The 13,481-nt window shown below is 42.6% G+C and overlaps 2 protein-coding genes across 2 annotated transcripts in view; one reads left to right on the top strand and one right to left on the bottom strand.

Annotated features, from left to right (window-relative positions):
• Positions 1–10,310, top strand: part of LOC128744706 (G-patch domain and KOW motifs-containing protein-like) — a 61,081-nt gene extending 50,771 nt beyond the window's left edge. The window contains exons 3-4 of the mRNA XM_053841890.1: positions 9,418–9,550; positions 9,618–10,310. Of these exons, the coding sequence (XP_053697865.1) occupies positions 9,418–9,550; positions 9,618–10,243 (759 nt within the window). The 3' untranslated portion in view covers positions 10,244–10,310. The remainder of the gene's footprint in view (positions 1–9,417; positions 9,551–9,617) is intronic.
• Positions 583–1,992, bottom strand: LOC128744709 (uncharacterized). The gene is made up of 2 exons (XM_053841893.1): positions 1,083–1,992; positions 583–1,020 (listed from the first exon to the last, which is right to left on the bottom strand). The coding sequence occupies exons 1-2, from the start codon at positions 1,875–1,877 to the stop codon at positions 586–588; spliced, it is 1,230 nt and encodes a 409-aa protein (XP_053697868.1). The 5' UTR covers positions 1,878–1,992; the 3' UTR covers positions 583–585.
• Positions 10,311–13,481: the final 3,171 nt, after the last annotated feature.

Genomic DNA, 13,481 nt, shown 5'->3' with positions numbered 1-13,481 from the left:
TTCCTACGCTTGCTTTGTCTCTTGGTTTCGATCTTCTCTTCAATTGACGACGCGAGGAAGCTTTCTTCGAGCAAATTTGCCAATTGACGATTGGTCTATTTGAGGCGGTTTGTTGCTTGGTTGCCGAAGCCTGTACTCAACGTTCCCCACAGTGCGTTCAAGTACACTCCAGTTGACGGTGTAAAATTAGAACACCGTTTGTTCGTTCGTTTGAACGATCTACATAGGTACACTTGTTGATAGTCACCTCTATTACGCACGATAGAGCCGTGTAGTGAATGGGAATTTATTTCCAACGGCATTGTGTGTAATTTGATTCACTGCTCGCTCCAATTGGATGGGGCAATGTCAGAGATCAGAGCAAGAATAGGAGAAATTCTATTGACACGATTGGTTGAAGGTTGACAGCCAATCAATGGGCGCCTTGTCGTGAGGCGATGATTTTCTCGATCGATCAATTGATATCCGAGGCAGGATGCAAAAATAGAAATCGAAAACTATCTTAACAACCTTTAGAGCTGAGCCTGAGTTTTTCTATTTGGAATTAAATCAATTGAAACCACTCATTGATATACTAAGTTTATTCTACATATAGCCCAATCGGAAAATGTCTTTCAATAAACCGTGCATCCGTTCCTGATACACGGCATCGTACGATCCACTGCCCCGGGTTCCATTTTCCCTGGCAACCTTTCCGTCGGGGGCTTCCTCCTCTTCCTCACCGGCACAGGTTATCATGAGCGGTATGTGCAACACTGCCAGCGTCACAGCATACTTGGCCTGTGATCGAATCAATCGCATCAGCGTCGTCAGCGGAAACCGTTCCGTCGCGTTGTCTCCCCCAAGGCGTTCCATATGGTCGCGTAGTGCATTCTGGTAGGTCTGTAGCATGTTGTCGTAGTGAAGTCTTCGAAACGATTCGTCCGTGCTGATAAACATGTAGTGTAGAAAGTCCAAGGCCGGCGAACCATACTTCGCCAGCTGCCAGTCCAGCATGACCAATCTGTGCGGAAATCCTCCCTGCGAACGTAAATAATACCTTGTAAACCAATTACCACTATCCAAAATTTCCCAAAACCTACATTATAGCTGTACATAATATTACTCGCACTGTAGTCTCCATGACAGATGACGCAAAACGGTTCCGACAGCTCACTATCCGCAATTGTTTTCAACTCTTCCACGAACGTATCCTTCAGCTTGTTCAACTTTTCCTTCTTCACCGTTTCGTGCACGCTCAGCGTCCCAATCGCATGCCGAAACGAAAGATCCATCGTTTCCCTAAATCCGTCGGACGCCATCACCCGATCACCCGTAACATCCTCCAGCCGCTGGAAGCGTTCGAAAATCTCCGGATGTTGTTCCCTCATAGCAAGCGAAACGGCATGAAACCGGCCGAGCTGAATCATCGCCAGCCGGCCATGATCGTAGTCAATCGGCTTGTACTTGTTCCGGTTGCCAAACATCCGCCTACCGGCATCCTCCATAATCAGTATACCCTCACGTTTTCGCGTATCACAGTAGGCATAATAGCAAACCGGTGCAAACACAAACTCCGCCGAAGCAGGCGCGATGTCACGTTCCTGCTGAAACTGTGCAAACGTTGGCAACAGCTGCTGGTAGAGGAACACTTCTCGCTCGAACAGCGCCAGCAGCGTATCGTCCGCATCCGGTGGCGGCACCTTGCAGAGCAGTGTCAATTCGCGAAGCTCCTCCCGCAGGGTAATCTGGTAGCGCGCGGAAACGGCAGCCGAACTGTAATGACTGTCGCTGCGGAAATCGTAGTCTACGGTGAACTGGTTTCCGAACTGCAGGATACGGGCCACCTTACGGATGCCGTCCTGCACGTAGCCGGGAATGTCGCGATTCGGTTTCATCGCCGCTGCACTGCCGCCGTCGACCAGTGACGGTGAAAAATATACTGATATGATTAATGTTCGATAAAAGTACACCCGCTTTGCCGCTGCCAACGCCGCCGTGCGATAAGATTGTAATGCCTCGAAACGCATAAAAGATAACGAGTGATTAGCACAATTTTAGTAGTCAGATGTGTTTTCGTGATGGTTCTGCGAAAGAAATTTATTGTCGTGTCTAATTGCTGGGAAAGTGTTCTTATTCTCAATGAATTCAAATGCACCTCTCATTAGCATAGCATGCCATGATTTTTATCATTATTACAGTTGTCATTTTTAATCACAAAACTGTTGTTTTTCCCAAAACCTTTTTTTAACGGAGTATACTGAATCGACGCTGAAAACATGGTTACACGTGCCATTTTACAATATCTGATAAACAAAGAGCAGCTGATTCAGAGCATTTAGTCGATAGCTATCCGGTGCGCACAGTTGCTCAGTTGTTGGTCGATGCATACTATTGCAGCAGGGTAATTACCCAGAATTAAATGCAACAGAGCCTTTGTCAGCAGCGCGTTTTGAAACGAATTATGAATAATTTGCAGGGGATCATCAGAAAAGAACTGAACGCAAATAAGAATAATCAAAAGAGCTGTATTCTGCTGATCCCGTAAAAATGCTTTAGTTTCGTTGGTATTGCTTACCCAAAATTGCATTCATTTGTTGACTTTGAGGCTCTTATTTTGATTCTATGAGAAGTTTATTTTACTGAAAGATAACCCTAATCATCATGTAAGACTAGTATTACTTGACCAATCGGAAGATCCGAGACTTGTTTGAAAGTGATTAAAGGCCAAATAGCCCAGATCGGTAGTGCACATTGATAAACAACTACATCAAATATGTAAACTGAATCACCGACCATTGTTTACTATGCATACAAATCCCGCGTAACTTTTCAAAAGGTCCAATCTAACGAAATACAATTCATTGTGTCGCAGAAGGGTTCGATCTACTATGAGCAGCTCAAACCTGGCGTTACTAGTAAACGCTACCAACAACAAATGATCAATTTTAATTGTGCTTTTTGGTAAAAAACGACCAGATTACATGCAGAATGTAATCAAAAAAGACTACAACAAATTTTGTTGCACGATAATGCTTCATCACACACCGCAAAATCGGTGAAACAATCGATTTCAGTATGCGTTAACAAATGGACTAATTTTGGAACCTCAGCCTTTGCCGATGAAAGGATAGATGCCAGCACGTTCTTTAGATTTTTCGTGACCTTGTCCATTAATTGCTTCTCGGTTTCGGCCACGAAATTATTGGACTAGATCCTCCGTATGAGGTTCGTCAAAAAAAATTCTATCGATCGTAGAACGTTTATCTTCAACCGGTTCGTCTCCTCCAGGGACCACATAAGACCACACCCCTCTTACCGTGATATTTCTTGTTGGAAGCGGCAACTTCCGGCTAGCACTTCGTACTGTATATCTCCCCATTCACCACAAGCCCCAAGGGAATGAACAATGGAATAAACATTCTCTTCTCGCTGATTGTCAGCCAAAGAAGGACCTCCTTACCTTCTTAGTGGAGGACGTAAAAAAGTACCCGGTTCCCTGCCAGTCCTAACCATTTAGCGTCTAGCAGGACTCATCAGGGCCCGACAACGTCAACTTCAATTGCATAGCGTCACTCAACAATGAAGCAGTGAAGCTTCGGTTTCAACAGAAGCAGCACCGTTTCAGTTTCCAACTGGCTTCAGTCATCGTCAGCGAAACGGGTTTCACTTCACCATGACTATCGGTTTCAACTTTTCATTTGTACTTTTCTCTTAAATATTCAGAAGAAGGTCAGCAACTTTGAATGCAAATAAATTGAATTTGAGTAACATTTCCTAGTCAATGTCGACTCGACAAATCGTACCTGACACTCTGCCGTCGTCAATTGAAACAACCACCAACTTCAACTGAAGCTTGCTTAAAACGTTGTGTTCAACAAATGAAGCAAGTCACTTCATGTATGAAGCGAAGGTAAGAGAAAGTCAGTTTCATTTATTTGTTTCGACGATGCCAGGTCCTGGGACTGATCATCCATTATGACCATGACGTAGCACTTCGCTGGAAAAATGTTTTTCACCAGCATCTTTAGCAGCTCTTTCTTTATGATTGCCTGCTGCTCAGACACGGTCGGCCTTTTTACTTTTTCACCGATTGGCCGATTGCTCCGATCTCTCGGGCCAAGAGGCGGAGCGATAAGACCACCCTGCTCTCGGTCTTCAGTTTCAGTAGCACAGCACCGTCGGGCGGCCGGAGCCAGGCTTACGTTTAACGCTGTCATCTTTTTCTGGAAGGGAGATAATGTCGTAAATGCCTTTCATTACTTTACTTTTTCGGCGACAATCCGCTTATCGAATCCGTTACGAATTCAGGAGCCGTCTCCACGTTTGTCGGTCTTGGGTTGCCGCTCTCCAGTCGCCCAAATACCCGCTGCTTTAGTACCCAAGTAACAATTTGGGTTTTATTACAGTCTTATGATGGCACTTAAGACCAAAATTGGTCTTGAAAACCGTCATAAGAGTACAATAAAACTCCCATTGTTACTTGGGTATCCTCGTATCCATCTGCCGGTCAGCGAGTCTGCCTCGAAGTTGTCGGGTTCTCTGCTAAATATTGTTTCCGCTGGTCTATTAGGCGATTGTCGTTTATGGTAGGGCTTTCTCTTCCAATAACGAAACGAAAGGACTCTTCACGTCCGACCTGTGCATTTGCAGCCCCGATTACATAACGCTAAGCATTTTCGAATGCACTGCAATCAGTTTTCATCGTAAAAAGCAGCCTATGGGGTATGACTATCGCATTGACGGGATACCTCTGCAATGCTGCGAAATATAGAATCCATTTTACGATAATTGAATAAAGCTAATCGATCGCGTACAGAAACACTTAGCTTTGTTTCAAGGATTTGCCGTACACTACCGTGAAGAAATTATGATAACTTACCTCCCTATGCTGACCTATGCCTCCTAATAGGAATTACACTTCTCGAACAGTGACGTAAAGATGTAAACATTGTCCTCTACGCCCACAACGCCATCAACGCCTTCTTCGATTGAACGCGCATCGCGCAAATTACGGTCAGCAATGAACCCATTCGTCGATTGGCTCTAAAGGGTGTTAGACATAAAATTGCACCACGGAAGAAACGCTGTAGAAAATTACCTAATTGATAGATCGTTTTCAAACTTAACTTTCAGACAATAAAATCTAAAGCATTAGTAAGTTTTTGGCATATTTAGTTTATTCATCTTCAATACCATAACTGTATGCTTGTACCTTACACTTAACTCCACTCATAAGGCTCTGTACAACATTTGGCTGCAGCTTCTTCTGTACGAAATCCCACTTTTTCTTCATGTCTTCCTCAGATTTGACATCCTTAAGATGCTTCCGTAGTGCCTGCTTCATAATAGCCCAGTATTTTGCAATGAGCCTAAGTTCGGGTACGGTGGGGGGGGGGGGGTTCATGTTGTTGGGTACAAAAGTAACCCCGTTGGTTTCGTACCACTTCAAGACATCCTTTGAATAGTGCCACGAAGCTAGATTCGGCCAGAAGATCGTAGGGCCCTCGTGTTGCTTCAAGACAGGAAGTAGACGCTTCTGTGGACACTTCTTGAGGTAGATCCGCCCGTTTACAGTCCCGGTAGCCACGAACGGTGCACTCCGTTTGCCACATGAGCAGATCGCTTGCCAAATCATGTATTTCTCGGCAAACTTTGAAAGTTTCTACATCCTTATCTCCTCTGGAACACCAAACTTGTGCTGGGCGGTGAAGTACAGTAGCCCCAGAAGCTGCCGGAAGTCCGCCTTGGCGTAAGTCTCATCATCCATGATGGGACAATGAGGCTTCGTCAGCATCGGGGTGTACAGTTTCCGGTCCCGTGACTTTCCCACTGTATTTTGCCGTTCGACACGATTTGGAGTCTTCTGCACTTTGTATGTATGCAGTCCCTCCCGGTCTTTGGCTCTCTGAACGAAAGACTTGAAGAGATTCAACTTTTTCGCAACATCCCTGACCATTGGGATCCCCCCCAAAACGCTTCGACACCACGCTTGTAATCCTGATCACTAACAGAACACACGACTCACCATTAACTGCATGATTCCGAGTTGTTTTCCTATGTCCCGATGAAATAGTTGAGGATTTTCCAGGTGCTTGCGCAAAATAAATTCGCAACGTTGCTTTTCGGGTGACGCCATTTTTTGCAATTTTCGAAAAACTGACCGCGATAAAACTATGGTGTAAACGATACACTCTAAACTACTTCTACCCAAATTTTCAAGAGAAAATATCCAAAGGGTAATTTTCTAGTGTTTCCTCCGTGGTGCAATTTGATGTGGGACACCCTTTACAACCAGGCTGACTTTAACTTTTAATGTTTGAATTTCGGTGGATTTAGTTAATGCTCAAAAATTGCAACTTTCTGTTGAGTGTTGAGTATTGAGTATTTTTTCATCGTTTTGCCCTTTTTTATTGTCTTTTCGACCCTTCTTTGCCATTTTTACGGCCTCCTTTGCTATCAAAACAAGAAAAATATTACATCCCAAGTAACAATCTGGGTTTTATTACACTCTTATGGTGGCATTTAAAGCCCAAATTAGTCTTGAAGACCACCATAAGAGTATAATAAAACTCACATTGTTGCTTGGGATTTACTTTTAAACCATAGGTAAAACAAAGTACAACAGAGAGATAACAAATACGAATAAAGACAACAAAAAGATGATAAAAAGACAACGAAAGTGCGCCGAAACAACCGGAACAATGCAAATAGAGCATACAGCCGACAGAGAGCTATCCTGCAAGAACAATTTTTTTGAGAATTCGTGGATAAAATTCGAATTAAAATCTCCCAATATACTAGCATCACCACTACTATAGTTTTCCAATTAAATGATTCTTTCCTTGACTAAATGATTTGCTCACTGACAGCAGCTTGCCTCTGGCGCTAGTATATATGGACTACAAACAATACACTAGTGCCTGACGCTAGGTGTTGTGAGTTTATTTTAGAATTTCATGCGTCTTTAGCGACATCATCTGCGTAGTTTCCCAACTAATTTTCTTTAGGTTCTATCCTAAGTTCTTTCTTTTCTCAGTAAACTTACAAATCAGCTCTTAAACAATAATGTTGCCGTATATATCCAGGACGCATTGTCTGCTACTGCGAGGGAGTCCCTGAGCCACCCAACCAAATGGCACTTCCTGATGGTTCCTGTCAATATAATCGTCCCGCTTCTCGTGTTCGTTCCTGCCAACAAAGCCGTCCTGGCGCTTCGGTCGTGGTTGAAGACGGGATCTCCCGTAAACCTTTCTCAGACAAGTATCTGATTTCCGATACCGTCCACCTGCCTGATTTCTTCTTAAGTTACAGCTGTAACGAACCTGTAATTAGTGAAGTTCACAGTTCACATTGCCCACAGTACTAAGGGAGTCCCTGAGTCACCCGATCAAGTCGAGCTTCCTGATACTTCCTGTCTGCATATTCATCAAGTTCCGGATGGTTCCTGCTAACAGAGTCGACGGAATCTCCCGACAACCACCCTCAGGCAAGTAGGGTGCCGTTTTGAACGTGATTCCTCCTGATCTTTCGAACGCTTTCAGCTCGTCTCAACTATCTCCTGGACGATCATTACCTGAAGGTCATGCGAGGCGCATTAAAGCTGACATTATAGAAGCCTTCGAGTTCCGGCCCGCGTTTAGCAGTCGTATTGTTTGTTTTACTATTTAGGAACTCTCAAAACACACCAGTTACACGGATGGCAAGTTGTCTCGAACAAGTCTGCGTTTCTGCTGTTATCAGAGGCACAAAGTTTTTGCTTGTAGCAGTTTACATCCCTCCCGATAGAAGCAAGGTAGTCAGGTTCGTAGACGAGCATATTCACTCGATCCGTGAGCTACGTGAGAAAGAGGTTTCTGACCACAGAACTATAGAGGCATTACAACTCTTTCTGTTGGATCAAAGCTTTTTGAAATCATCGTCAGTAGTGTAATCCTGAACCGCACCAGAAACTATATTTCAGTTGACCAGCATGGATGTATGCCGGTCCGTTCTGGGTCGACTAACTTGATCGAATTCACCAGTACCTGCATCTCACAAATGGAAGCCGGAACGCAAATCGATGCTGTGTACACAGATAATAGGGCCGCATTCGACACAGTAGATCATCAAATACTCTTGCACAAGCTCTCTAAACTGCGTGTTTCTGATGGACTGACTTCGTGGTTGAGCTCATATCTTAGAGATCGTACTTTACGTGTCAAGCTGAATTCGACAGTTTCGCGAGAATTTTGTAATTCTTCTGGCGTCCCACAAGGTAATAACTTGAGGCCTTTGCTTTTCGTCTTGTACTTTAACGGTATTGCTATTCTGCTGGGTTCCGGATGCGTACTGGTATATGTCGACGATCTAAAGATCTATCTAGTTGAGAAATCTGTTGACGATTGCCGCCGATTGCAACCACTACTGGACATCATCGCTGATTGGTGTAACAGAAACAAGCTAACAGTAAGCATTGCTAAATGGGTTGCTATATTATTTCATCGTTGTAATGTGCCTATCTCATTTGACTATCAGATAAACGGAGTTGTTCTAGAACGCGTCGATCAGATTACTGATCTTGGAGTTCTGTTGGATAACAAGCTCACATCTCAAGAGCTTCGCAGCAACTGGGATTCATCACAAAAATCGCACGTGACTTTAAAGATCCGCATTGCTTGAAAGCATTGTGCTGCGCATTAGTGCGACCAATACTTGAAAACGCCTGTATCATCTGTAATCCCCATAACTTGTGCTGGACAGCTAGAATAGAACGTGTGCAATGAAGATTTGTCCGTATGTTCTAAGATATTTACCGTGGCGTCTTCCTTGCTACCGTTAGACCGTTGCCAGCTTTTAGATTTGGGTACGCTAGAGAGCTGACTTCAATCGTGTTGACCACGCAATATTGTTGAATCGGATGGAGAATCTTGGGAATTAGTGTTTGGAAAACCGTCTTTGGCCTTTCCTAAAGCAACACGATTGTTCCGTGCTGTTTTGGCCGGGACGAGTAGGCATCCTCCTCCCAACGCCTCAGAACTCCGCCCAGCGAGAAGCAAACTTTAACGCAAACTGGCATTCTGCGACGAATACGGAGGATGAGAAGGTTGTCGTACAGAATCGGATGACAGGAGTTGAACGGAAGACCCGGCAATTCAGATTCAGGCAAATGAAAACTTTGCTGAATATTTTTTCTGTGTCTTGTACCAGTTAAACTTCAAAAACAACATTATTTTTATTTTGTTCTTCAGCGTTTGAACATAACTATTATTTGGGAAGTTTTCACTAAAGAAAAAGTCAGAAATACTATGTCCTATTATAGGTATTATAATAATACCTCATCTAGAATTTCTTTAGTTGCTAGTCTTTCAGTGCTTAAAAACTTCACCGATATGATAATTTTATTATAATGCAATAAATTCAGATATTAATATTCACTTTTTTCTGTTCTCCTTTCAGGTCGAAAGCCTCAACGAAGACACATCGCGTGTACTGATTCGCTTCGCACTTGGCGGCAACCAGGAATCGCTAAACGAGTACCTGCTCCAGCTTGTCTCGAAAGCAGAATACAGCAAATACTCCAAAGTGTTGAGTAAGTTCATCCGCTGCTTCTTCTTTGAAGATAATCAAAATCTAAAGCATATAATTTCTCTCTGCAGATAACGCTAAATATGAAGAATTCAAGAATCGTGCTTCCGCCACCAACCCCACTGCTTCTATCAAAAAGGAAGAAGAACGCGACGAACGGAAGATAAAACGTGAACCGTCGGATTCGCCTCCTCCAAAGCCGCAGTCTTCCGCGTCCTCCAATCGACAAAAGACGGAAGAGTACAGCCAACACCGGCACCGGCATCGTGATAAATCTCCATCACCGTCTCGACACGACCATCGAGACAGAAGGGACGATCGCGGCAATAATCGCGATTCACGGCGCTACGAACGCAGCGATCGGAGTGACAAACGAGATCGCTACGAATCGCGCCGGGCGCGACCCGCAGACAGCAGTCAAAGCGAGCACCGCTCGACGGACGATAACTCGCCGGCGGATCGCAACCGATCGCGGCACCGGCATAAATCGTCCTCCTCCTCGTACGGGGGAAGAACCTCCTCCGGTACGAAAAAGAAATCCCACAAGTACAAGCAACGCCGAGACCATTCCCGGGAACGGCTGGCGGCGGCGGCGGCCGGTGGCGGTCATTCCGGGTCCGACGAGGACGATCGGCATCACAAGAAGAAAACGAAGAAAAGCAAGAAACAACGCAGCCGATCACGCAGCCGACGGTAGGACGTTCGTTTCCGTTTTTTCGGTGTTAAATTTGACTGTGTGTCGAGTTTCGTGATAGCAAGCTGTAAGAGAGATGTAATGATATTGAATTTGAATGCAAGTGACGAATTATTTCCAAACACTCTGAACGAAAGTTATGTCATCCGAAAATTTTCGCTCTCTACTGTGTACAGCATGCTTGGGCTTGTTGAGAGGGTATTCGATTTGCCAAAATCGGCTAATTAGCATAGTTGGCAGCTTTCCAATTCGATGGAATGTGATGGAAATTCCGTTTGATCGATTAAGTCATTTAATTGGCAGGTCAACATCTGTAGATTTTTTTTTAGCATATGTTTATCTAGAGTCATGTGCTCAGCAGCACCGCCACTGGCGTGCCTAGGTTGGGACACGTGCCCCACCTTCTGTTTTTGTCTGGTGGGTAGCTTTTTCTGAAGTCTACCAACTGGACACTATTTTTTAAAATTATGCTACAGTTTGGATCGAAAGATCAAAGAAAGCTGAGAAAATTTTGTACTAAAGATGGCCCTTCATTTACTTACTTCATGAAATTTAGTAACTTTCCACAAGCAATAAACTAAGACAAGTATTTCTCAAGGCGTTTTCATCAAATTTCTCCTGAAAATAATGTTGATTGCTTTTATCTACCAATTAAGAGCTTTGGTGTCGTTTTACAATTCGTTCTTTGGCATGAAATAGCCGTTTTGAACGTATCGTTTTGAGTGTTAGATTAGTATTTGTAAACTACACGAATTTATATACCACGCATAGCACACTAGATCACCGCGTGCGATCTGACACGGTCTGAGGCGTATGGAAAACAACAACGAAAAAGACTTCTCGGGTCTCTCTAGGACATTTCTAAAAACGATTGCAGCATTAAAATATATTCTTCGGAAGAAATCGCATTCACCTTTATTATGGCGTAGCTAATTGTTAAGCAACGACAGCCTAGCAGGAGTATGGTTGCAGAGTTTCTAACCGTCGACTACCTATAATGCAAGTGTGTAAACACAAATCCAGATCTGTTCGTTTTATTACACAAGCATTTTAATTCAGGAGCTGCTACGACAACGCGTCGTCTCTTCCGAGAAGGAACGTTGTTTTCAACGATGCTTCGAGGAGAGCAGCTTCAGCAAGTGTCGTCAGCGATTGACCATGAAATTTTGCGGATTGCGGAAAATTATCCCAGTACAAACATATAGGTACCAAGTTGCGCCACGGCATCGCGTCACACTGGAAGGTATGGAGCGTACTGATCCGGTATAAATGCATCCTTCCCACTCTATAGATTCTAGATCTGCTCTCAGCAGAATTGTTGCCAGTTCACGCCAATAAATGGTACCAGAGCTTCAAATCACAGAGAAATCGACTTTATAACTCTTTTAAAGGAAATTTGCTAAAAATTCCGGTACGAAATTTTCTCAGCTTTCGAATGAAAGTAACGGAATTGAGCTAACTAGCATACTTTTTGCACTAGAGCTCATTTAAGGCAAACAGCACCGAAAACTAAAAATGTTTAATAAGCCTGTAATGATTCAGATTTGACCATATGCGTAGAAGGATTTTTTCGTCAAATGTGGTGCTCTATCACCCCCTTAAAATATTTGCTACCTATTACTTTGTATAGGGTAAAAAAATAATAGAAAAATGATTTAAAAACAATACATGAATCTAAGATTAAAAAAAAGAATTTTTTCTAAATTAAATTTCACTATTAATATTTACTCGCGACAGATACGTATTTCGCCTACGACTTGCAGGCTTCATCAGAGTCTGTTTTCGAACTTCAGTCTTCAGTCAATACATAAATTATACAAAAATGACATAAAGTGGTGAGGGCTATTTTGATCAAGCTATTGTATAGTTCTAGAAAAAGTCAATTTTTAGTTGGTCATAATAAAGTACGCACTACTAATATAATGACTGCACAACGCCGCCTACTGCATACGAATAGTTTCCTCGCCATCACACTGCAGCGAAGTGTCAAAACAAATTGTTTGTGATTGATTCTTCATTACTGGTGCGCGTTTTTATCTGGTACGATGGCAAAAAAGCAAATTTGTGAAGATATCCGTAAACTTATCGTTAAAAATCGTAAGAAAGGTTTCTCGAATAGAGAAATTGCTCGAAGATATGAAATTAGTGAGGCATGAGTACGAAAAACATTGAAAAAATATGAGGAACTTGGAAGCGTGAAAGACCGGACTGAAAGAGGAAGAAAGCGGAGGACTACAACCAGTGATGATCGCCTGATTCGTCGAAAAGTGGCTAAAGATCCGTTCTCTACCAGCCGAGTAATCCGAGAAAATACGAACTTAAATATTTCCGAACGAACTGTTCGTAGAAGACTGAAGGAAATATAATTTAAAAATGGATTTGCTCAACGAAGGCCATTTATCCGAAATGTTACAGGTTTGTTTATTTCATATTCAATATTTGTTTCTAAGTAATATTAATTTGTATAGGATCAAACGTATTAAATTTGCTCAAAAATATATCGACAAACCTGTGGAGTATAAAGCCTCTGTATAAAACATCTTCTGAAAGTACATCCCCAAGAAACATTTATGCGCTGAATAAACTTTTTAGCAACCATAATTATTCAGCCATAGCTGAATATGCTTCGCATAAAATTTATGTAAACAACTGTACAATACTTATTCAGCCGAAATTGGAGAACTTATTCAACCTATTTTATTCGAGGCGGAAAAAACACTTGTTCAGCCGTTATATCGCCTCTGTGCACCTTGTTTCCAGCTTTGCGCAAATTGGTTATTTAAAAACGCGCATAAGCTTCTATTAAGCTACATTACAGCTTCAAAGCAGCTATTAGCAAGCCCGAAGCTTGACTTAGATGTTTAAGAGCTGAAAAAAGGTTTTTATTTCTAATGCTAAACCATAGTTCAGCCACAGGTTGAATAAATTCAGCTAAAAACGTTTGATCAGCCTGGAATTGTTACTTGGGTAGATGCTTTCAAAGCTGCAATGGAGCTTAATAGAGGCTTTTGCGTGTTTTTAAATAACCAATTTGCGCAATGCTGTCAATTCTATTTTTAGAACGAGAAATAGTTTTACAATTCTTTTTTAGTCGCTTAATCAACGTCTTATCAACCTTTAGGCAGCCAAAAAATGATCTATTTTCAAATTTAAAAAAGAATAAAACGCGTCATATTTATTTTGCTATGGCGTCGTATGCTATGTTTTAAATTTCGAATAACTTGAATTCGTCTATGCAAGC

The sequence above is a fragment of the Sabethes cyaneus genome, chromosome 3 (assembly GCF_943734655.1).
Source record: "Sabethes cyaneus chromosome 3, idSabCyanKW18_F2, whole genome shotgun sequence".
Classification (NCBI taxonomy): domain Eukaryota; kingdom Metazoa; phylum Arthropoda; class Insecta; order Diptera; family Culicidae; genus Sabethes; species Sabethes cyaneus.
The sequence above is the reverse complement of the archived record's forward strand: the minus strand, read 5'-3'. Positions and strand labels throughout refer to the sequence as shown.